Source organism: Amblyomma mixtum, chromosome 6 (assembly GCF_055824585.1).
Source record: "Amblyomma mixtum isolate Tamu chromosome 6, ASM5582458v1, whole genome shotgun sequence".
In the NCBI taxonomy this organism is placed as follows: domain Eukaryota; kingdom Metazoa; phylum Arthropoda; class Arachnida; order Ixodida; family Ixodidae; genus Amblyomma; species Amblyomma mixtum.
The window spans coordinates 97,202,212-97,226,401 of NC_143017.1; the positions used below are offsets into that span (position 1 = coordinate 97,202,212).

General features: G+C 47.7%; 1 protein-coding gene across 2 annotated transcripts in view; it reads left to right on the top strand.

The window, feature by feature from the left end:
- The first annotated feature begins 211 nt into the window (after positions 1-211).
- Positions 212-24,190, top strand: part of LOC149339781 (uncharacterized) — a 42,992-nt gene continuing 19,013 nt past the window's right edge. Inside the window, exons 1-3 of one of the 2 annotated variants that reach the window (XM_089548437.1) lie at positions 212-295; positions 23,090-23,143; positions 23,927-24,013. In XM_089548437.1, the coding sequence (XP_089404563.1) occupies positions 23,979-24,013 (35 nt within the window). In that variant the 5' untranslated portion in view covers positions 212-295; positions 23,090-23,143; positions 23,927-23,978. Of the gene's footprint in view, positions 296-22,968; positions 23,144-23,926; positions 24,014-24,190 lie in introns of those variants that run through there. The other variant, XM_089548436.1, reaches the window with a different exon arrangement.

Genomic DNA, 24,190 nt, shown 5'->3' on the forward strand with positions numbered 1-24,190 from the left:
TGAGGTAGTGTGGTGGTGAGAGAGAGAGACGTGGGCTGCATGCGTTAGCGCTGACAACGTTATGGCAGACCCGCGGCACTAGCGTTCATTGGGTGAGCACTCTCGCGATCAACCATCAACTGCCACCTGCCGGGGTTGCAAGGTGGACGCACTGCCTATCGTGTCCGGAACGCACTCAACGCAGTTGAACCGCAGCTTTCTTCAGTTCGCAGCTTGCGCAAACTCTGTCTTTCAGCGTTTTTGCATTCCTGCTGTACTTCGACGCGGATTTCCGGCGGTTTCTGACAAAGGCAAGGTGAGAGATATTTTCTGTTTTTTTATAAAACTGAGCTGCATTTCAAGTAATTCAGGCTGAGCACGCTGGCCGGCTGCTGCGGCGCGGTTAATTTCACGTTGACTCTTACGGGGACGTGGCCCTTTATGGCCCCCAATAATGTACAACTTGTTGCGAGTGATTTGTTCACGGTGGCAAAAATGTGGTAAACATCAAAAATTGGCCAACTTCAAGAGAAGCGTTTTTGTGGTGACAACACCGGAATGCGTTCTTCAAAGCGGCGGAAAAAATGTAACGTGTAGGAATAAAAGTTGAAACATCAGTTACTTCTGCGTCGAAAATTCCGTTCTCCGCGGTACTGAAAAAAATCGTGGCACCCGAGCATTTGTTTTCAGTGCGCCTATACGAGTATTTTGTGAGCGTGTGGCTGGGAACCTGCGCTGTGGCCACCCCTGTTCTGAACTTTCTGTCGAACAAAACGCTACAGTTGACCATGTATTCGAGATTTTAGGGGGCATTGGATTACGTCAGGGAATGACGGAATGCTTGAAAATTATTGGGAGATGTCTGCACCATGTAGTAAAGTATGCTATGTGTATGATGTTTAAGCTTATGGGGGTTTAACGTCCCAAAGCGACTCAGGCTATAAAGGATGCCGTAGTGAAGGGCTCCGGAAATTTCGACCACCTGGGGTTCTTTAACGTGCACTGACATCGCACAGCACACGGGCTTCTAGCATTTCGCTTCCATCGAAGCGCGACCGCCGCGGCCGGGTTCGAACCCGCGTCTTAAGAGTCAGCAGCCGAGCACCACGACCACTGAGCCACCTCGGCGGCGTGTACGGTGTTGTATACGATGCATCAATGTTCCGCACGCGAGGTTCGTAAAATAATGCTGTCCGTGTTGGTCATTTCTTCGCTTCGTCGCTTTATCACGTTTCACGTATTCGCGCAGATTTGATATGAGGTTTATCAGGATTACACGAGCCCGTAATTTACGTTTTCAGCGAACGATAACCATTCCTGTGTGCCGGAGTGCCATAACAATTACACTACGCAGGAGATGCCCGGAACAAGCTTAATAATGTGCCAAATGGTGACGTAACTGTAGCAGTTTGTTTTTGTGTTCATATGGAACAAAATAAAAATTAGTTTCATGAGGCATCTGTCGTGTCTTTTCCGGAATGTCACTGAGAGGCAAAGGCTGCGGCACAACTTCGTTGATGATTGGAAAAAGGTACCCAGCAATCGCGTTCACTTTCACGTTTTAGTAGACCAAAAATGAAGTTTTTGCGCCTATACAATAGGAAAAGAGGTTTTTCTCGACACCGGCGGCAGCGTACGGATGCCGCACTCCTGTTGTCGCGTGTAGGGTGCCTGCAGATCTCTACATTTCCCAAAATTGCTCCTGCCGAGCATATGCAGTTCATTACATATTGGAAAAAAAATATTGTATCGCTGTCTAAATGACCGCCCAAACTTGAACAACTTGAAAACATGCTCAAGTAACTGTGGAAACACCATAAAATTTCATTTACAGTTCATGCCGGCAACTAGATTAAGAATTTTTCATATGCTTCAGCCATATAAACCGCCTTAATGACCTCTTGATAATGAAGGCTGTCAACAGACGTCAGTGCATACTGCCGTCCCACCACTGCCCTTTCTTTTATCTATAGGCCGCCGCGGTGGCTCCTTGGTTATGGTGCTCGGCTGCTGACCCGAAAGACGCTGGTTCGATCCCGGCCGTAGCGGTCGCGTTTCAATGGAGGCGAAATTCTAGAGGCCCGTGTTCTGTGCGATGTCAGTTCACGTTAAAGAACCCCCATGAGGTCGAAATTTCCGGAGCCCTTCACTACGGCGTCTTTTATAGCTTGAGTCGCATCGGGACGTTAAACCCCGTAAACCAAACCTTTCTTCTATCGCTCCCCCCCCCCCCCCTTTCTTTCCTTCTCCCTGTAATTTTATTCCCGCTAGCCGCAGCTCAGGTGCTTCGGGTTTCGATGGTAGACGCCGCGGCTAGCAAAATCTCTTCCTTCCATTTTTTTTTATTACCAATATTTTATTACCCTCATGTAATGCCCCGTACCAGGGGCCTTTGAGGTATCAAATAAAAAAAAATAGGCACTAACAACAACAACAACAGACGTCTTTAAATCTTTCCGCTCTACCAAAAGACCTTGCACTTGACAGCGCGGTTGTGTCGTGGCTCCATCTATGCCTTCTGTTAAGAACTACAGTCCTTGGGCGCGAAGAATGAACGAGACACCTAATCGTGAGACCCTGCTAAGCCGCGAAGCTTACCGCTGAGTCGTCGTGATATTGTGGCTGTGGTCTCCAGACCGACATCTACTTAGCAAGAAGGTAGCACCAACATTGTCAAGGGGCATATGGAAGCCGTTATGAGGCGTGCTTTAAAAAAGGATGCCGTTAGGTTTAATGATGGCGTTATTTGCTGCGCTTTTCCGCCGTTCGTTCAAAAAGAAGTTGCTAGTGACACCGATTTTAACCTAGTTTTAAAATAAGAGGACCTTATCCCAATATCCGGTATAGTCCTTCTATTCTAAAACTCGCTGATAACTTAAACCCCACCTGCACTTGCGGCAGTACACGTACAGTCTTTGTCAAAAGTTTAGAGCCCAGGGGGTTTGCTTCAAAGCCCTATTGTGGCGCTTCTGTAGCACTCATGGAAATCCTACGCATCGGAGGGAGCAGGACGAAAAATCTTCTTACCTTCAGGAGATTTGGGATGCCGAGCGCGCATTACGAGCAAAGCAGTGTGGCCCAGAAGCAAACCCCCTGGGCTCTAAACTTCTGACAAAGGCTGTACCTTTTAACTTTTCTGCGCTCTCTCGCTGTATCCGCCCGATCTTCCGGACTACATCGCCTTGCAACGCAACCGTGACACTTTTCGCGAGAATCCACTGTCAAGCACCTCACTGATAACGCGTGGCAAGTCATTTCTGTATATATTATTCAATGTAACATTACTTTTTTTTTCAGCAGCTTGAGATTTTTTACATCTTGTTTGCTTTTTGTTTAAACGCAGTTGTCCTCGCCTATATACCTGGCTTGAATGCATATATTAACGCTATCCCATTAAAACAAGCCACCACACAGTGACTCGGTGGTTATGGTGCTCAGATGCTAACCTGAAAGACGCGGGTTCGATCCCGGCCGCGGCGGTCGCATTTCAATGGAGGCGAAATGCTAGAGGCCCGTGTATTGTGCGATGTCAGCACACGTTAAAGAACCCCAGTTAGTCGAAATTATCCGAAGCCCTCCACTACGGCGTCCCTTGTAGCCTGTGTCACCTTTGGATGTTTAACCCCATAAACCAAACCAAGCAAATATTTTTAAGTTCGAGCCAACGCATTTCTTTGTAACCCCACCAAAAGCAAACCACAATTGCCATGCACTCATCCGCGGAGTCAAAGCAAAGGCAAACAGTTACATAATAACAATGTGGACAAGCTAGAGCTGAATCATCGGCATTTGCGCGGGTGTAGTCTCCATTTATTTATTTATTTATTTATTTATTTATTTATTTATTTATTTATTTATTTATTTATTTATTTATTTATTGTACCCTCGGGGCCCGAAGGCATTACGGAGGGGAGTGGGAATACATAAAAAATTCAGCCTAAACAGCAACAAAAAAGGAGAGAAAACAAAAATAAACCAGAAATACATGACAAAGCGAAAACTCAGGAAGGCAATGAGATTAGAATGCAGTGGGGATACATTAAAACAGTGTGTAGACAGTTAAAGGAAATTTTTATACAGTAATAAATGACACATACTCAGAAAGAAACATTAAGGACTTTACGAAATGCAATATTATCAGAAATACCTGCGATGTCGTGTGGAGGTGATTCCAGCTGACAGAAGTTGGGGGTATGAATGAGTCATGCAAACATTTGGTGTGACAAGATGGGATTCCAACTTTATGACGGTGATCAACGCGTGCTGATATGTAACATGGTCTTGACAGTAACTTAGGATTGAGAGAGTTGTTGTGGTAAATTTTATGAAAAAGACACAATGAGGCTATTGATCTGCGGTGGGAAAGAAGTGGTAGGGACAAACTTGATTTCATGGCGGTTACACTGCTTGTTCGGTGATAATTAGAAAGAATGAAACGGCATGCGTGGTTCTGCACAGCTTCCAAATCTGAAATGAGCGAGTCGATGCCAGGGCTCCAGACAGATGCAGCATATTCTAAACAAATGTTTTTGTACTATTTTTCTTCTGGCTTGATTTTATAAACGGAGCACATCTCATATAGGAGTGACACGTTTTATGTCAAGACATGTAGAGGCGCAATGCACTGTTATCTCCGCCGCTGTCCCTGCGCGCCCGATAATAACGCAATGCGAGCGCTCATCTTCCTCGAAGCAGCAGCAGTTGCTGGCGCCTATCTCACGGCCATCAAAAGCGCCAAGGCCGTCGGGGACAGCGGTTCTCAGATTGAAGAATTTGGCTGCTTGAGAGCGTGCCTGAAAGCGTTGAAACAGGGAACTGTCTCGTGGCAGTTTTGTTTTAGCAGGCTTTTAAGCGAGTACTAAAAGAAAGCTTCGTAAAGTGTGCTTTATTGTGGACAGTGCAGCCGGCTATTACTCAAAACGATCTACGACTTTCCTAATGACACTTTTTTCCCGAAAGCCAAGACTTCAAAGGTTAGCTAGTATTAATTGACCGGGCGTAATGAAAAGATACTGGGGACAACGATAAGCGACTCCCAACAGCAGTGAGTTAATTGAACTCGTATAAGACGCTCCGCACGCTTCCAAGTTAAGCGAATTATTTCCAAATAAATAGTTCACGAATTCATCGTTCACTAGGCTGTGTGAGTCTTCTTGGGCTGCTCTCAACTCCTTCATTTAACCGATGGTTACCTTCACAAACAAAATTACCTAATACTGCTAGAACATACTCTTATAGAAATGCAATGTGAGTTTCTATTGGTCGTTTATTCGGGCTTATTGGGACTTTTATTAGCTCGAACTTTACTGAGCTCGTTCGTTAAGATGTCAAAATGTTCTCTACTGATATGAGTCTACATGAAGCCAATTACTTAGAGGTCAATTTAGTCTCATCAGAATGTGAGTCAAGAGGAAGCCAATTACCTGCAGGTCATTTGAGTCTCATTTAATTTTGAGTCAACAGGAAACCAACTGTCTACGTGTCAGTTGAATTTCAGGTAATTTCGTTCGGTAACTATTTCTCCAGAGCTTAATTTTTATCTTGGAACGCTCATTAAAAGCTTATCAGTAGGGTTAGAAGCAGACATTAGGCAGTATTTACGAAACACTGACTTGAAGCATTGGTGCAAAGGGGAAAAAAAGCGTTCCGGACAAGTAGTAGAAGCCTATGTCAAGCATCGATTTCTTGCTGTATGTGCACTAAGGACTCACCTCAACGAAGATAACTTCGCAGTTAAACCACTTGGTTTGTGTCACCCACAGACTGCGTCAATAATTGCTCTGAAATTGTATTCGAAATCGGTGGTTATTAACAACTCAACTCTAATAATTGGTCGTACACCCTCCATAGCTAGTATATAGTATGCTATAGGCACCCTGCACCCGCCAAGCACCGCCACCGTGGATGGATGGATGGATGGATGGATAGGAGCGCCCCCTTTGAAACGGGGTGGTGGCAATTGCCACCATGCTCAGCTTTTCTTTATTTATTATTTTTTTTTGTTTACTGTGTTGGCAATTCTCATTAAGATTCTCCATCAACTTTGCCTACGGTTTCCTACTATTCTAACCTTATGCCACATCTCTGCTTTTCAGCCACCAATCCTCCAATCGCTTTTTGCTGACTTCCACTGCAGATTTATTTACATGACCATTGTTATCTTTAAACCCTAGGGCCTCAGAAAGAGTGACTGTGCCTGCATCGACATCCGGATGGATACCATCACATTTGATTATGAGGTGTTCAATTGTTTCCACAGATCTACCACACACTGCACATGTGTCATCTTCTTCGTTAAATTTCTTTTTGTAGCTGCGCGTTCTAAGACACCCTGATCTAGCTTCAAAAAGTAGGGCACTGCCTCTTGAGTTATCATAGAAAAATTCTTTCCTGATCTGCCTTTTCCAGAATCGATATAATTCTACACTATGTTTCTTTTCCATTGAATTCATCCAATTTTTAACTTCCGCGTTCTTAACCTGTCGTTTAATGCTCTTTCTTTCTCCGTCCTCATGACCGGCATACTTACTGGTTAGTTTTCTAGTTCTTTTCCGCCACTGTGAGTCAACGTTCTTTCTGTATAAATATTTAAATACCTTAGCTGCCCATCTGTTATCGTCCAATTTCCTCAGGCGTTCTTCATATAGTATTTTACTCTTAGCTTCCCGTGCCTCGAACGATGCCCAGCCCATATCCCCTTGTACTGCCTCGTTTGTGGTTTTGCCGTGGGCACCTAGTGCTAATCTTCCAACAGCTCTCTGATTTACGTCTAATCTCGACTGAACTTCTGCCCTTAAGCACAGAACCGCATTGCCGAAAGTAAGACCCGGCACCATTATTCCTTTCCAAATACCTCTTAGTACTTCATATTTGTTGTACCCCCATAATGCCCTATGTTTCATTATCCCGGCGTCTCTTCGTCCTTTTGCCCTAAGAGCCTGTTCATGCTTTTCCGTGTATATCTGCCCTTCGTTTAGCCATATCCCGAGGTATTTGTATTCGGCCACTTTGGGTATTTCGTGGCCTTGTATTGTAAGCACCTGATCAGTTGTATCGTTAAAAATCATCACACCTGATTTAGTTGCGCTAAAACTGAATCCTAGAGCGTCTCCTTCGTCTCCACAGCAATTAACCAAAGTTTGTAAATCTTCCTGGCTATCTGCTAACAGTACAATATCGTCCGCATACATTAAACCCGGGAGTCGCTGCTCAACTACATTTCCGCCTAATCTGTACGATAGATTATAACCCAGATTACTTTCTTCTAGCCTTCTTTCCATATTTATCACGTAAAGCATGAACAGCAGCGGTGATAGAGGGCAACCTTGCCTTAATCCTTTGTGCACCCCTACAGTTGTGGTACTTTTTTTCCCTTCCCATGTAATTTCAACTTCATTATCTCGGTAGATTTCCTGTAGAAAATCAATTACCTCATCACCAATACCTAAATCTTTCAATATGCTCCACAGGAGTTCCCTGTTCACGTTATCGTATGCACCGCTTATGTCTAGAAAGGCTATAAACAGAGGTCTATTTTCCGCCTTAGCTATTTCTATGCATTGGGTAAGCACGAACAGGCTATCATCTAACCGCCTACCCCTTCTGAACCCATTCTGAAGTTCTCCGAGTATCCTATTCCCTTCTACCCATGACTGCATTTTTAATTTCACCGCCTGCATTGCCAGCCTGTACATAACAGATGTTATCGTAATCGGACGGAAGGATTTTATGTTCATCTTATCTCCTTTCCCTTTATAAATCAAATTCATTTTACTCTGTCTCCAGCTGTGCGGAATTTGCTGATTTGTTATGACTGCCTCCAATGCTTTTATCAGCGCGTCCTTGCTTCTTGGGCCAAGTTCATTAATCAGCTTAATTGGAATTTCGTCTATCCCTGCGGATGTGGTTTTAGGAATATTCGCTTCCGCCTTTTCCCAGTTAAGACTAGTCAGTTCTAAGCTGTTCTCTTTTGTGCTGTCCTGTGTTGCCGCCTCACTTGGGGAGATTACCCCATTGGCGTCGCTAAAAGACGCAGCTATAAATGACGTAATGTAGTCCACAGCATCGTCTCCCTCCAAACATTTTCCCTCAGCATCTATAATCTGTTCCTGCTTTCTTTGATTTGTTTTTCCCAACCAGCTTATATGGTTCCAGAATTTTCTTGGCCCCCCTTTATTTGCCTCGCGAACTTCAGCCAGCCATTTATCAGAGGACTGCTTTATTTTAGCCTGGACTAGGACCTGAACTTGCTGTTTCTTTTGTCGATAAGATTCCCATTTTTTTCCTATTTCCTGTACAGATAACTGCGCCCTCTTTGCTTCTCTGTGTTCCCTTGAAGCCACCCGTCGTTGTTCGATGGCCTCCTTAATTTCCATATTCCACCAGCTTCGTGGCTTCCTCTTTCCTCTCCAGTGGTTAACTCCTTTCACTTGTTTCATTTTTGTAGCGATGAGCAGTTCCAACTGATTATAATCCCAATTTTCCATGTGGCGTTTTTCAATTATTTCTTCTATATCGGCTGATATTAGCGCTATTTGTTCATCATTTAATTTTGCGTTGTCTTTTGGACTTCGTTGCATTTCTCTTTTGACTAGGGCTCCCAACTGTAGACTAATGCGTTTATGATCACTTCCTAGGCTGTCCTTCCCCTCTTCGTCTATTTCCATTATTGCGAGCTTGCTATAGATGCCCTGCGACATTAGACAGTAGTCAATGGTTGTTTGCCTGTTACGGGATTCCCACGTGATTTGTCCCTCACATTTAGTTTCTCTATTGACAATAACTAAGTTGTGCCGCTCACACAAGTCTAGCATTAACTTCCCGTTACAATCTGTGTATCCATCCAGATCCTCGATGTGGCCGTTCATGTCTCCAAGCAAAATAACATCGACACCGTCTCCAATCTGCTTTATATCGTCATTGAGGCACTTAACTAGATCCTTGTTTTCTTGCCTGCATTTGTCCCCGGTCCCTAAATAAACTACCCCTAGCCATGTCCTTTTGCCAGCAATTGTACCTGATACCCAGACATGTTCTTTGCAAGTTGATTTTATTCTTTGCCAATTTGTTCCTTGATGTATCAGCATACCTACTCCTCCTCCCTTCTTCTCCGTTGTTGTTCTGTTGCACCCTTCCCAGACATAGCCATCGATGAAAGGTGGATCTTCTAGATCCCTCAGATGTGTCTCGCATAGAGCGTACACACCTACTGCTTCGTCCTTTAACTGCTGTTCTATTTCTAGCCATTTCGCTCTCTTTCTACCCCCTTGCATGTTTATGTAACTGATCCTGGCGTTAAATTTCTTTTTCGTAGTTTTCTTTCTGGGCCTCCTAGTGGCCATTTTGTTGGGATCAGCCGCCATTGTTACATTTACATCGCTTCTACCTACACCTACGCCCTGAGCCACCGTGGACCCCCTAAAAAAGCTAACGCTCGGCCTCCCAGGCGCCTGCCTATCTCTTCTCCTACCCTTCCACTGAAATGGATGCCATCTCGTCCAAAGTCTCTGCCCGAACCTGCCCTGTGCACTTCCTTGTTTATTTCTACCACCTCAAAGCCTTTCTCGAGGCCTAACTGCCTTATCTCGCGATTAAGATTCACAACGTCTTTAGCAACCTCTGCATTCCTTCCTTGTACCTCAGGCACTGTACACACCACGATCTGCGCTTGCTGTGCTATCGCCCTTATACCGTCAACTCCCTCAGCTAATGTTTTCCCTACTTGTGCGGCGTTACCATTCAGGACATCATTTAGCCCCGCCGCTACCACTACCAAGTTACGCCTTGCAGCCTTCTCGGAAAGTTCACTTTTAGTCGCTGTCAGGACATCGTCCATTGTCTTTCCTGGAAACACCCCGACTCCTACCCGCCTATCACCCTTCACCCGGTCCAGAATAGCTCTTTTGCAGCGCCCCATGTTTGAGTCACCAGCGATAAGCACTAGGGTACTCTGCCACTCCCTCCTAACTTCCGGATCTCGCTGCCTCTTATCAGCGACTGTGCCCTCATTTCCTGGAAGTAGCCCGGACCCCTTCTCAGTACCGCCTCTCGAATTCCCAGCTGCCACCTGTGCATAGCTGTTCCTGCCTGAACATGTCTGACCTACTGGCCCCTCGCTGTCCATGCCAGTGCAAGCCCCATCCACGTGGCTGGCGCTGGAATGCCCGCCATTGTGGCTTCCAATGGCGGTGTCAGCCGTTTTTGACTCGATCTGAGATAGCTGTACTTGAAGCTTACGCTTCTCTGCCCTCTCTATCTGTAACTCTGTTTCTAGAGCATCCATCCTTAGCACTAGTTCGCTGTTCGCCTGTTCAGCCCTGTCCAGGCGTGCACCTAATACGCAGAATTTGCACATAAAATCTGCGCCTTCGGCCTCCTCCACTGAATCGAACCGCGTTTCTTTTAAATTCACCGATTCCTCACACTCCATACATCTAACCTTCAGTAACTTAACCATCGTAGCAACACTCGATTATTGCTTGCACCAAATGCCCAGATATCTACACGCTCAAGACGAAAACACTTGAAAACACGTGCAAAATCAAATAAAAGTCTGGCTACCGCAAATGCCGATCAATCACTTGGAAAAAAATAGCTATCTCTCTAAAAGTCGAGGCAGCGTTCAGCTCCCCCGCGCGGCCAGTTCCTCGTCCCTGTCAGGAAGGCTCGCCCCGCGACAGCGAAGGGAAGGCATCTGCTAGCGGCTGCCGCTCTTCGTAGGGGCGGGATTTCCACCTATTCATTCATGAGGCTGAAAAATTCTTTCGAGGAGCGAACGTCAGGAAAGGAACGAAGCTTTTTGAAGCAGGCCATGTAGTACACAATGTGAAAGAGGTGGTGTCGTGCGACGGGAGCGAATCTAGCTCCCCGGTGCATTGCGCAGACAAGAATCACTGCGCCACCGAAAACGATCAGATCAACGCTAAGAAATATTTCTATCTAATACCTGTCAGCGCTGCACTCACTGAATTTTATTTTTTATGTAGCTATCTTCCCGTAGACAGCGTGTAGCCGCCAGCTGCAGTTGCAAGGCAGGCAAATGTAAACACGTTGCTGCCGTTGGCGTGTTTTTGGAGTGGTGTGAAACGCTCTCCAAATCGAGCCACGTGCAAGCCTTGGGTGTTCCCGCATTTAGAAAGGCTTACCCTGAACTTTCAAAACGGCCAGGCGTCATAGCATTGAAGGTAATTAGAAAACTCCAGTTTCTGAGCGAACGGCGCAAACCTGACTTCATAACATTCTCGTTTGCCGCACCTCCGGTGTTCGATGTGGAATACCCTGTCCAAACTACGCCTTGAAATGATGTGGCAATTGCGTAATCTGCCACTAATATTTTCTCCTTTTTCAGCAACTGCCAGGCCATTATCGCTACAACACGTGCGTCAGTATTTTGGTGCTATGAAATGTCCAATGAACGATCTTTTGCAAGCAGAAGAGAATGCAAGCTGCGGCGAAGCGCCTGTGCGCACTTAAACTCCTGCGGAAAACAAAGCTTTTTGACTGGGATTCTGCAAATATCCTGGCTATTTCATGCAGGATTCTTGCAAAAAGCTTGTGCACAAAAAGCAAAATTTCATTGCGCTTCGACATTAGGATTTATGATTATTTTACAAAATTATCACCCAGTCGTTCAGACGTGGAGGCAAATATTTATCAGGAACATGTTGCCGTTGCCCCTGAAAACGTGCCTTTACTGTCGAAAAAGACGCTGGACGACAAGGCGCAGTGGAAGCGAGCAAGGATTCTGCGCATAGCTGAAACTAAGGTAAACGATTCTTTGCAGCGCAGAATTTGGGCTTCTTCCTCAGGTGTGACTGCGGGCTAGTTTCGGCGTGGCTTTGTAAGCCCACATATTCTTGACAGCCAAGTCAATGACCGAAAATCGTGGGTGCAAGAAAAGGGAAGGGTTCCCAGAGAGCCATTAGCATTCCTCCGAGTCTGCTGAATTTGCCATGACTCAAAAACCTCTCTAGGAGGTCAAGCAAGCGTATTCCGCACGGGTTTGACCGTTGTTTCACCAGAAACCGCGCGCGCGTATTGCCCGTCGCGAAGGGTGGGCCGTCTCCCAATGTCGCGCTGGCAATCCATAAAATCTTGTCCGAGGCGAATTTATATATGTATTATTGCATCCTACAACACAGCAATGTGTCCTGCTGTTGTTATGTGTCATTTTGTGCTCGGGAAGGAGGCGCACAACTGCTTCGCGACAGCGCGCGCAACACAGCGAGAGCTGTCGGACTGCCCCCGCCTTCCTGACAGGGACGCGCGCGCCGCCGCCAGTGGCGCGCGCGTCGCGCTTGAGTTAGATGCGCAGGGTGCCTATGCATTCCTTTTGTCATTCACATATCAGTTACTGTTCTGAATTTTGGGGCCAGACATATAAAACCTACTTGTCACCTTTATTTCATCTCCAGAAACGGGCACTGAACGCGATAAGTTCTGATAAAGATCACTCTAGGAGCAACATTTTTGATGCAAATCAAGTACTGTCGTTCCCATCCTTGCGTAACTATAAAATCGCTCTCTTGATAAACAGCATAATAAACACTAGCTCTCCCCTTCCGTTAAGCCTTTCTGCTCTACCTCCCCGTAATACAAGACAAGCATCCAGTTGTAAATTTAACGTTCCAAAATGTAGCTATGTATGCGGTGAACACCGGATAGAGTTCAGTGGAGCAAAAATATGGAACAGATTGCCCATCAAGGTAAAAGTAGCCAGAAATTTTAAAATGACTTGTAAACTGCACTACAAGTCTAATCAAATTTTGCCTGAAACTTGTTTTGTGAATTCTTGACACCTCATTTTCCTTGGGGGTGCTTGCTTTTGGTATGTTGTTCTTTGTATTCTGTGTATTCATTTCTTGCTGTACCTTTTGCTGGGCTAGTTGGTGTGACAGCGCCCGTCCTGTCCGTCTTTCTGTGTGGTTTGTGTAGAATTTAGCGCTGTTTTTACTTTCCTGAACTCATTTCTTGCTTTTGTTTTTTTTTGTATTTTGCATTCTTTCTTGCAGTCTCCTATCTTATTCTTGTTTTTTGCTGTGTGTTTTTGTTACCTGCACTGTTGTGTGTATCATGATTAACTCTTTAGTCTTCCGCGCTCTGCGGCTGAGCTGCAAGTAATTTTTGTATTGGACCGGCCACTAGCTTTTGTAGCTATCGGTCCAAACAGTGTTTGTGTATATCACCTGTTCTCGTAATAAATATCTCCTGTTCTCGTCTACTTCTTGCGTTCAAATTCTGAAGATCGCGGCTTTCCAAAAAGCCCCTTCTTTGCCGCGGCCCCTCTCTGCCTATAGGCAACCTGCACCCGCCAGGCACCGCCACCGTCGAGGCTGCGTTCAGCTCCCCCGCGCGGCCAGTTCCTCGTCCCTGTCAGGAAGGCTCGCCCCGCGACAGCGATGGGATGGCATCTGCTAGCGGCTGCCGCTGTTCGTAGAGGCGGGATTTCGACCTATGCATTCATGAGGCTGAAAAATTCTTTCGAGGAGCGAACGTCAGGAAAGGAACGAAGCTTTTTGAAGCAGACCATGTACACAACGTGAAAGAGGCGGTATCTTGCGACGGGAGCGAAGTAGCAGCCCGGTACACTGCGGAGACAAGCATCCCTGCGCCACCGAAAACCATCAAATTAACGCTAAGAAATATTTGTATCTGGTGCCTGTTACCGCTGAACTCTCACTCATTTTTTTTTATGTAGCTATATTCCAGTAGACAGCTTGTTACCGCAAGCTGTAGTTGCAAGGCAGGCATCGCAGGCAAATGTAAATGCGCTGCTGTCGTTGCCGTGTTTTTGGAGCGGTGTGAAACGCTCTCCAAAACGAGCCACCCGCAAGCCTGCAGTGTTCCTGCATTTAAAAAAAACTTACCCTAAACTTTCAAAGACGGCCAGGCGGCATAACATTGAAGGTAATTAGAAAAGTCCACTTTTTGAGCGAGCGGCGCAAACTTGACTTCATAACATTCTCGTCTGCCGCAACTTCGGTGTTCGATGTGAAATGCCCTGTTCAAACTACGCCTTGAAATGATGTATCCATGGCGTAATCTGCCGCTCATATTTTCTCATTTTTCCAGCAACTGCCAGGTCCTTATCGTTGCAACACGTGCGTCAGTGTTTTGATGATATGAGATGTCCAATGAACTAGCTTTTGCAAGCAGAAAAGGATGCAAGCTGCGGCGAAGCGCCTGTGCGCACTGAAACTCGGTGCGGAAAACATAAAACTTTTTGACTGGGATTGTGCAAAAAAGGAGTATCCCAGCTATTTCATGCAGGATTCTTGCAGAATGCGTGGGCTCGAAAAGCGGGATTTCATTGCAAGCTTTGTTTAATTTCTACACATTCAGTACAAGTACCCTAAATTTTCGACATTAGAATTGTACTAAATTATCACCCAGTCGTTCAGATGTGGAGGCAAAGATTTATCAAGAACATGTTGCCGTTGCCTCTGAAAACGTGCCTTTACTGTCGAAAAAGACGCTGGACGACACGGCGCAGTGGAAGCGAGCAAGGATTCCGCGCATAACTGGAAGTAAGGTAAACGATTCTTTACTGCGCAAAATTTCGGCTTCTTCCACAGGCGTGACTGCGGGCGAGTTATGCGTGGCTTTTCAAGACCACATATTGTGTACAGCCATGCATGAGTTAAGTAAGCTTCTGCACGGGTTTGACCACTGCTTGACCAGAAACCGCGCGTGCGTGTTGCCCGTCGCGAAGGGTGGGCAGTCTCCCAATGTCGCGTCGGAAGTCCACAAAACCTTGTCCCAGGCGAATTTATATATGCATTATTGCATCCTGCAACACAGCAGTGTGTCCTGCTGTTGTTATGTGCCATTTTTTGCTCGGTAAGGACGCCCAAAACTGCTTCGGGACGGCGCGCGCAGCACAGCGGGAGCTGTCGGGCTGCCCCAGCCTTCCTGACAGGGACGCGGCGCGCGCGTCGCACTGGAGTTAGATGCGCAGGCTGCCTATAAGCCTGAGCCCATGGATGTGAGGCATGTGAGTTCATAGGCGTAGTTTGTTTATCACTGCCGTCTACACTATCTTCTTGTTACTTGCTGCTTTCAGAGCGCTGGAAGAGTGTACTTGCTGTAAAATTTGGTGACTCTGGTTATAAAATATTGTTTCAGCGAAAGTTACGCAAACATTGTTGCTTTCGTGGAAGCTTGGAAACTTTTCTTTAGAGTTTATGCATGACGTTGCAGAATTTTTGGAATATATGACGGAAACGGTGTTTTATTGCTTTTTTACCCGAACAAATACCTCCGTGACGTTCTGGTAACGTTTTCGTATCAGGATACCGAAGCGGTGGCCTTGTGGTAGAGCATCCGCCTCACATTCGGAAGGCGCCGGGTTCGGTCCCCAGTGCCGTCGGGAACCTACAGGTTTTCCCCTGGCTTGCTGCTCAGCCTTCAAAGGGGTCACGTCTTCAAGGGGACCTATAGTGGCTCTGAGCACCTTTGCCGAAGAGGATACTGGGTGCCCCTTCCCGACCATGGTTGACATCATCGTGGAGCGTCTGCCGAGGCCATGGGAGGCGCCTATCATGGGTGTCGCCGGGTACCAACCGGCAAAATAGGTACTAGCAAACCCCCCGGCCTATCATCCGACCCTTCGTACGTGGATGTAACGCTCAGAACCCTCTCAAGCCGCACCAGAGGAGGCCCGCAAGTCTCAGAGCATCCGGCCTTGTCTGTGGGAGAGCCCGAAATTCCATCGGCGGGGAACCCACCGCCATAAATTGGTACCGGTGTCCTCCGGCTATGTGCTCGGCCACAAGGCTCCATCTGGAAGGGGGGCCCATGGCGCTCCCTCCGGCATGGGTTGTCGGGCCCTTCTGTCCAACCATGGATGGCCTTGTGGTTGAGCATCCGCCATGGCATTGGTGGCACTTCGGTGTCGCTGCACCTACCGGTAAAATAGGTACGAGGACGCTCTCGGCGTAGTGCTCGGCCATCATGGGACCTCAACCCTCGGAAGGATGGATGACTCAGCTCGTTTTGGGAAATCACCGTGTTGGTAGGGTGGCCATCTTTTAAAAACTGAAGCAGTGGCCTTGTATTATAGAGAATGCGCCTTGCATTCGGGAGGTGTTCGATTCGATCCCCAGAGCCGCCGGGCACCCACCGGTCTTCTAATGGGAACAAGATTTCCTCCGGCCTGACGCTCGGCTCTTTTGGGGTGAAACGCTTGGAAAAGGGCCTTTGGTCAACTCACCCTCCCTCGATCCTATCCGCGAAGGACCGTAATCGTCCTTGTGCAGTACAGCCCATTAAATCCCTTTTGAGAAGCGCGGATCAAACTCACATGGACGGGATTTGAAGGCGCACACTTCTTTTCCAAACCATTCACCTTGGAAAACCAAACACCACTCAATTACCACTCAACGTAGTGACTAAAAGGGGTGAATACACATTCAACTGCAGCTCCGCTGACGTTCACTTTCCACTCACTGGGATGCATCGAGTGAGCTCAATTGAGTATCAATTGCCACTCTCTATTTGATGAGTTTTTTTTAATGAGCCAAATCCAAAAACTGAAAGAAAATCAAATTTTGCTGCAATGAAAAGCTCATCCGTAAATCTTACTTTTGCAAAAACTGTGAGAACGAAAGACTCCGATCAACGCCTTGAAGACCTGCGCATAAATTCTATATTCAATAGAAAAAAATCGAGGAGACACTTAAGCTCCGCCTTAGGGGTATGGAGCGTTAGCGTAATTCCCATATATGCAGACGGTCATCCTCTATTTTACATTCATAGATCCCTAGGAGTCCTCATACCCCTCCTGGCGCAGTGGTGCAGCGGTTAAGCGATGCGCCACTGCCCTGCGATGGCAGGTGCTCCCAGCGGTGGGCCTTGTGCGACCCAGGTTGATCTCCCCGAGCGAGCAATCATTAATTTAACTGCCACCTGCCACGGTGGACAGTTTGCTCACTCTCCGGTGGGCAGGTTGTGGCCGCAAGGTCACGTGACCTAAGTGGCCCAAGTGCCTCCTAGGTTGCTCTCTGGGGACCACCTGCCAGAGCAATATGCGCGTGATTTTTCGCTCACAACGCCGACAACGCAGACTCCGGATTTTCCATGTAGCGTGCCCTTTAACGCTATCACGGTAAAATGAGCCAGATACTGCTGACGTACGGATCAAAATGAGCCAAATCCAATCATGAGAGCCTTCTTTGTCATTGAGCCTCATAGGTCGGACTGTTCGGAACGTGATTTCATTTATTCCTTCCCCAGCGCTACTTTCTCATCGGCTGCGAAGGATATATGAAGATATATCCTTCGAAGATATATATGTATAAAGAGCAGTGTTTCCCGAATAAAAATTCAGTTGTAAGTCCAGCGCTGTGTGTTGTGTGTCTCTATCTTTCAGTCCGTGTCTTTTAAGCGCAGGTATATTTCAATTTCGATATATGAAGAGATCGGCGGAAGATCAGTACCCAGAAGACGACGATAACGACTAGACCAAACCTCCAACGCCGATGATGCAAAGATACGCCTCTACTACAGTTGACGTAAAAACGTTTAGTTGGGATAATTTACAGTCGCTTTTCAATTCATTATTACAAACGAAATAACAGAGGCAGACAGGAAACGACAATATTAGCCGTCGTCCTGTGCGCGTCTAGCATTTCGCTACCACTCATGAATTTAAAATGTTACAGTGAAGCAAAGTATTTTCTAGACCTTATACATCCTAGCTGATCTTTCCGCCACCCTTTAACCAACCTTTCAACCAGTCCTGTGGCGGCTTGCCGCTTTGCCACCGGCGGAGTGATACGTAGTGATCGGCGAAAGCAAAGAGTCCACGCGTATTTTTATTTATGTGGGCGTAATTTGTAGCTATGAAGTCTCTGACTAGATCTATTTATTCGCGGAAACCTAAAAAAAATAAATAAAAGCGAAAGCAAAGTCGCCACGCGACTGCCTGAAAGGCATTCCACGCATTGGTTTACGCCTCCCATCCCCCCCCCCCCCCCCCCAAAAAAAAAAAAAGGCGGGAGCCGGGTGTTAATCCGATTTAAACTAGGGAAATCGGCCGCACAGGGCAATAATTCTAAGTTTCGAAGAATGCTGGGAGAGTGTAGATCGAGTTCCCGTGGCAAAGAGAATTCTATTGAGTGCACCTTTAAATGCTGGAAAAAAGGACCACGTAGAAAATTGGTAAAAAAAAAGAACTGGATGGGACGTTTCATAACCACCTAATGTGAATATTAAAACTTTTTCATAAATAATCTAAGCTAATTAACTTATTAAGCGGAATTTTAAGACTACTCTGAGTAGCGTCACACGATAGGAAAGAAAATGCCTTTGGTTTCGCCCAGCTCCGGTGCGCCACTTTTTTTTTTTTTTTAAATCCTTGGTTATATGAAACACCCTGTATAGATCTGGTTTGCTTGGGGAGACATGAAGCTGCATGAGAAGTCTCGGTATGCGGCTTGAGAGTCGGTGAATTTAGTGCAAATTTGCACGCCCCCGTACTGACGATTAAATTATGTGAATCGGATGGCAAGGGTTAACGCTTAGAATGAATGAATGAATGAATGAAAAACTTTATTGTACAACAAGTGTTCTTTATCGAAGAGTAGGTGGAGCCCTCAGTCCAGGGCCCCAGCGGCCTTTGCAGTCTTGCAAGCCCTGTCGATCAGCTTGAGCTGCTCTTCAGGCTTCGAGCTGGACAGCGCAGCCTCCCACTGCTCCGGTGTTGGTGTGTTGTTTATCGGGACTGCCTGCATTTTCTGACAGGCCCATGTAACGTGGTAAAGCGTTGGGTGTTCACCGCATAGCGGGCATTTGTTGGCATATGTGGAAGGATAAATTTTGCTGAGTAAACGCTTAGAATAAGGTCAGCGCAATAAACAGGATCACCTACGCTGTCAAATTTTGAGGTTTTACAGATTGTCGCGCCGCCTTTGATCAGTTAGGTGAGTTTTAGGTGAAGCCTGCGGTCAGTGGTCAGTAGTCGAAGCCAGTACCGCGGCCGCTCGATCTCCTATGGGAGATCAAGCGGCTCCCGTTGGAGATGGAGCGGGTGTGTCTGTCCTGGCAATAGCTATCGAGGTTGTGCTTACGTCTGCTAGCTCAAAAGGGTGGTGGGGTGGTGTAAAACATTTATTGGTACTATTTACAAGAGAGGTATTGCTTGGGCCGGGCCTGAAGGCCCCGGCCCTCGCAATCACTAGGAGGGATCCGTAGTCACGGGACCCCAGTGGCCTCCGCGGCGGCCCGGGCTCTCGTCGCCAGGGTTGGTTGCTCCTGGAGAGTTGAGCAGCCGAGCAGGGCAGCCTCCCAGTCCTCTCGGGTGGTGTGGGGCGGGGTGGGAAAGCAGGATTGGCAGGGCATGCCCACACCATGTGATACGTGTCCGCAAACACTTCCCCACAGTGTGGACACTCGCCCGAAAATGCCGAATTGAAATGTTTAAGCACTGCCGGGCACAGTACTGTGTTGGTGTAGGGGCGAAGAAGCCAACGCTCCTCCGCCTTCTTGAGGCCTTTACAGGGGGGTGGGTATCGGCCGTGAGCGGTTTGATACTGGAGAGTGATCTCCAGAAAAGTAATAGCCGGATTGAAATCAGTAGCCGGAAGAGGCAGCGAGAGAGGCGATGCTCGGTGGTTAAGCGCGCGGGCGGTAGCGTTCGCTACCTTATTTCCCTCTATCCCCGCATGCATGTGCTGGGGCCCAGATGATGGTGCGCCGGGTTGGGAAACCCCGGTACTGACATCTATGTAAAATTTCGAAGGCACGATCTGGAACTTTTCCCTGCTCAAAACAAAAGGGTAGTTGATTTGGAAGCGGTATATATTTCAGGAGCAGGACTAATAAAAAATTCATAGGGGCACTTTGCTGACCTAAAGTGCGGTGAGGCGAAAGCCTTAAGCGCGGTGTTGCTGCTTGTGTCACTGGTGTGTAGTTCTAAGAGTGGAACGCGACAGCGTCTTGCAACGCTGCCAGGGAGTCCACAGAACGCCATCACCCATCAGGGAGCGGTGTTATCACCGCTCCTGTTCAACATAGCTATGATGCGCCTCCCAAGTGAACTGGCCCGGGTGGAAGGCATTCAACACGCGTTATATGCAGATGACATTACAATTTGGACCACTGAGGGGAGCCTTGGGGACATGGAGGACCGCCTTCAGCAGGCCGCTTCCATAGTCGATGCATATGCTATTGACTGTGGGCTCCAATGTGCTCCAGCGAAATCAGAGCTTCTGCATGTCAGAGCGAACCCAAAGGATAGGACAGCAATTCACATCTCTCTGTCAGGAGGTCCTATTAGAGAGGTGGAGGAGCTCCGTATTCTGTGCCTTTTCATTCACCACAGACTCATACAGGACTCCACCATTGTGAAACTCAAGAGAGTAGGCGAACAGGTAGGGCGCATGATCCGCCGCGTTTCCAACAAGCGGGGCGGTCTGGGGGGCAAGGACGCGCATCGGCTCGTCTGTGCCTTCGTGACTAGCCGGATCCTCTACGCCGTGCCATGTCTCCGCACTACTAAGCAAGACGAGGCGCGAATAGACGCCATCATCCGCAAGGCAACTAAGCGAGCCCTGGATCTCTTGGTGGCTACCTCTAATGCCAAACTCAAGGCATTGGGGAGGCTAAACTCCTATCAGGAGCTGCGGGAGGCCCACCTCGTGAACCAATACACGCGGCTCATGCAGACGGCCCCTGGGCGCCGCCTGCTAAACTGCTTACGCATCCAACACGACTACACTCCAGAGGAGGCGGAGCGTATCCCAGTACTGTGGCGCCATATGTTCTGGGTCTCCCCGCTCCCCCGTAACATGGACACCGACATGGACGAAAACAGACAAGCGCGGGCTCGGGCTCTTGAGAGACAACACGGCTCCCGACCCGATGTATATTATGTAGACGTAGCCGGGCCATCGCCCACGGCATTTTACACGGCCGCTGTCGTTCACCAGGAAATGCACGTTGATGGACTCTCCTTTCGAGCCCCGAATTCAATTCGAGCCGAGGAAGTAGTGATAGCGCTTGCTGCCGCCCACGTCAATTCGAGAATCATCATCACGGACTACCGAAAAGCATGTGATCATTACTTGGCAGGGGAGATCTCCCCCTTAGCTGCTTGCATTCTAAGACGGACTGCCACTGGTCCAACACCGAAAAGAATCATTTGGGCTCCTGGCCACCAGGGCTTACGAGGTAATGAGGCCGCTGACGCGGCTGCCCGAGCGCTTATTCACCGGGCTCCTCATCCCAGCTCTTCTGGCTCGGAGACTAACCAGCCGCTGCTGCGATTCAGGGAAATAATAACGCATTATAGCGACAACAACCGCCTTTTCCCGGCCCCTGCAAAGGGGAGAGCGAACTTTAAGGCGCCTGCAGACAGGTACTCTACTCTGTCCTGCAATCATAAAACATTACGATCCTAACACGGATGGGCGAGGCCCGCACTGTGGGGAGACCTGTGATATCTTTCCACGTGGTGTGGGCATGTACTCAAAATCCCCACCTCCCCCCTTCCCCTACCCCTTCCAGAGAGGCATGGGAGACTTCCCTCCTCAACTGCTCCTCGCTTGAGTCCCAAAGGGCTCTGGTGAAACGGGCGAGAGGCGGGGCCTTGTCGTGCGGTGTCCCGGACTAGGGACGCCGACCTTCACCTAGATATGCGAGACAGGTACATTTTCTTTCCTCAAAAAATTGGCTGAAGGCTTAGCTTGGTTAAGCCTGGCTGATTGCGAAAGCAATAACACCTGGCTGCGCTTGGTTCTGCTGGTAGTTTCGTTTCTCGAATTCACGCGTAGCAGATTCGAACTCGCCAACTCTTATCTCTTGTTCTTCACGTCGCTGAGCCACGATGTCACCGTCTCGAATCACCACAACGTTTTGCTCTTTCTTCTTGGCTGTATACTGCAACCTTCTTTTAGCAAGCCGCTCTTCTTTCTGTTCCGGCGTTTCTTCCGCACGGCGTTTTCTTCTGTTGTGATTATATCGTTCCGCACTACTCATAGAATCTTCGGCATTAAGTGAAATTAATTAAATTAATTAATTGAATTAATTAATTAATCCTCTCCTAGCGAGCGCCCTCACGCGGCGGGCCGAGGAGGCCGTCACGTGGTAGCCGCCGCGCCGAGCGAAGGAACTACTACGGCCGAAGAGACGAGTTGGGGCCCCTGCTCTCCTCTGGTCGTGACGTCACGCTGTCACGTGGTCGTGCGCCGCAGCTGCGCCGGAGCGAAGGAACGACCTCCACCGACGGCAGAAAAGTGCTAGCAGTATTGCTTTCGCAATAAAAACAATTTACCGACGAGCAAGGCGTACAGACGAACAGGCGATGGCATTCTTTGGACTCCCTGGCAGCGTTGCAAGACGCTGTCGCGTTCCACTGTTAGAGGCGAAACTTAACATCTTAACCACACATCACTGACATAAGCAGCAAAACCGCGCTTAAGGCTTTCGCCTCACCGCACTTTAGGTCAACAAAGTGCCCCCTGAATTTTTACGAAGAGGGTGGACTCAGTCTGGGCCCTGTTTATATCAAGGATGGAGTAAAGGCAACGAATAAAGAGCAAAATTTTGGTCCGTCCGTTATTGAATGAATTTTTGCCGTCCACAACACACAAATTACTTTGTGTGTGTGTGTGTGGTAAGTGAGCTTGCGCCTTGTGCTGAAAATTAAGTGCACCAAAACTGCAGTCATCGAGAGAAAAAAGAAATTTTACATTCCAAGAATGTAACCGCCTGCATTGTGAGTTGGATTCCTGTTCAAGACTACAGAGGTCTTGGCGATCTTGAGCCCATCAGACCAGCTAAGCTTGCCGTGCAATTCAACAGATTCCGTTGAGAAACACCGCTGCGAGAGCTGCTTGTTTAAAAAAGCCGCCCTTCGGGGAATGTCGATGAAGAGCGTTCGCAACTGGATATATTATTTGCGAGACTACTGAAGTAGGTGTACACTAGCGCTGAAGCGGTATTATTTAGAACTAAGGCGATGAGCTCTCGCTTTCTTTTTCTGTTGCTTTTTTATGGAGCGTTTTCTAGGGTTCCGTCGATTTTATTGCCTGTGGCGCCGCATCGTAGGTACTCGAGGTATTATTCAAAATGGCTGCGAGTTTTGTTTAGAGTGATTATTACGCTCTTGCAGAAAATCTTTTGGAGTTGTTGGTGTGTGCTAAACCCAGAAGAGAGATTTGTCATGGTGAGTTAGAAATTTTTGAAATATGGTACTCTACTTTGTCGGGAAACGGCTGCTTCGAAGCCGGTAATACTTTGCAGCAGGCGAACATGGAAAACTGAAAAGCAGTGTATGAGCAAACAAATTATCTGTTGCAGTACATTAATGCGCTCAAATTCATTCTCCCTAATATCCATTACTGATCTGCGATCAGCACAAGTTTGCGTTGAACAAACTGTAGTCCGTCTCGATGCTTATCTGAACGAGCTTCTCATCTGCTCCGAAGCGTCGAAAGCAGTCAGTTGTAACATGCTTGTGTGGCCTTGAACCTGTGAAACTATAATTTACTACTTGCCGCATCAAAAAGTGTGGGAACCTGACATATGCGCGTCCATTGTCGCTGCTGTTGACAGCGCGCTTCTGTTTTCGTGCAGCACATGCTTTAGGCGCGCGCTTGAGCGCAGCATGGACTACGTGTCTTTCGGCGCAAAATCCAGAACGGGGCTAGATGCTTTAGTCGCTCCAGTAAGATTGCGCGCGAGCGTCGCGTTAGCGCTGTTTATTATTTCGGCCACCTATTTTGAAGCTCCTGCTTCAGTCGATAGAAAACCAGCGTCTGTAAACAGACAGCTGTTGCGATTGAACTTGCTTTAACTTGGTCTTCCTAGTTCGTCAGCGTGCTCGGAAGAAGTTCCGCAGTCCATATGTTCCCTCGTTGACATGCCGTTTTGAAGTCTGGCCTGCAGACCGCAGCGGCAACAATTCACGACAGCATTGATTACATTCCTTCACTTGTTTGTTGTGCAGAACGTTCGCCCACCACTGGCTCTCTTGTGGCCTGCATACCTCTGTTTCTGCTATGTCAGAGCAGTATAGCAGCGACGAAGATGCCTGGTAAACACCTCCTATTTTGCCGTTTTCAGCGTGCCAGAATCGCTATTACCTCTCATTGCCAATAATTTTCGCGTGCGCATGTGCATGTGTGTGGTTCTTGGGTTTGCTCTCTCTTGTGATGAACATGGAAAGCGTACCTTTCTCTCAACCTTCCACTTACACAGAATTGATACCTGT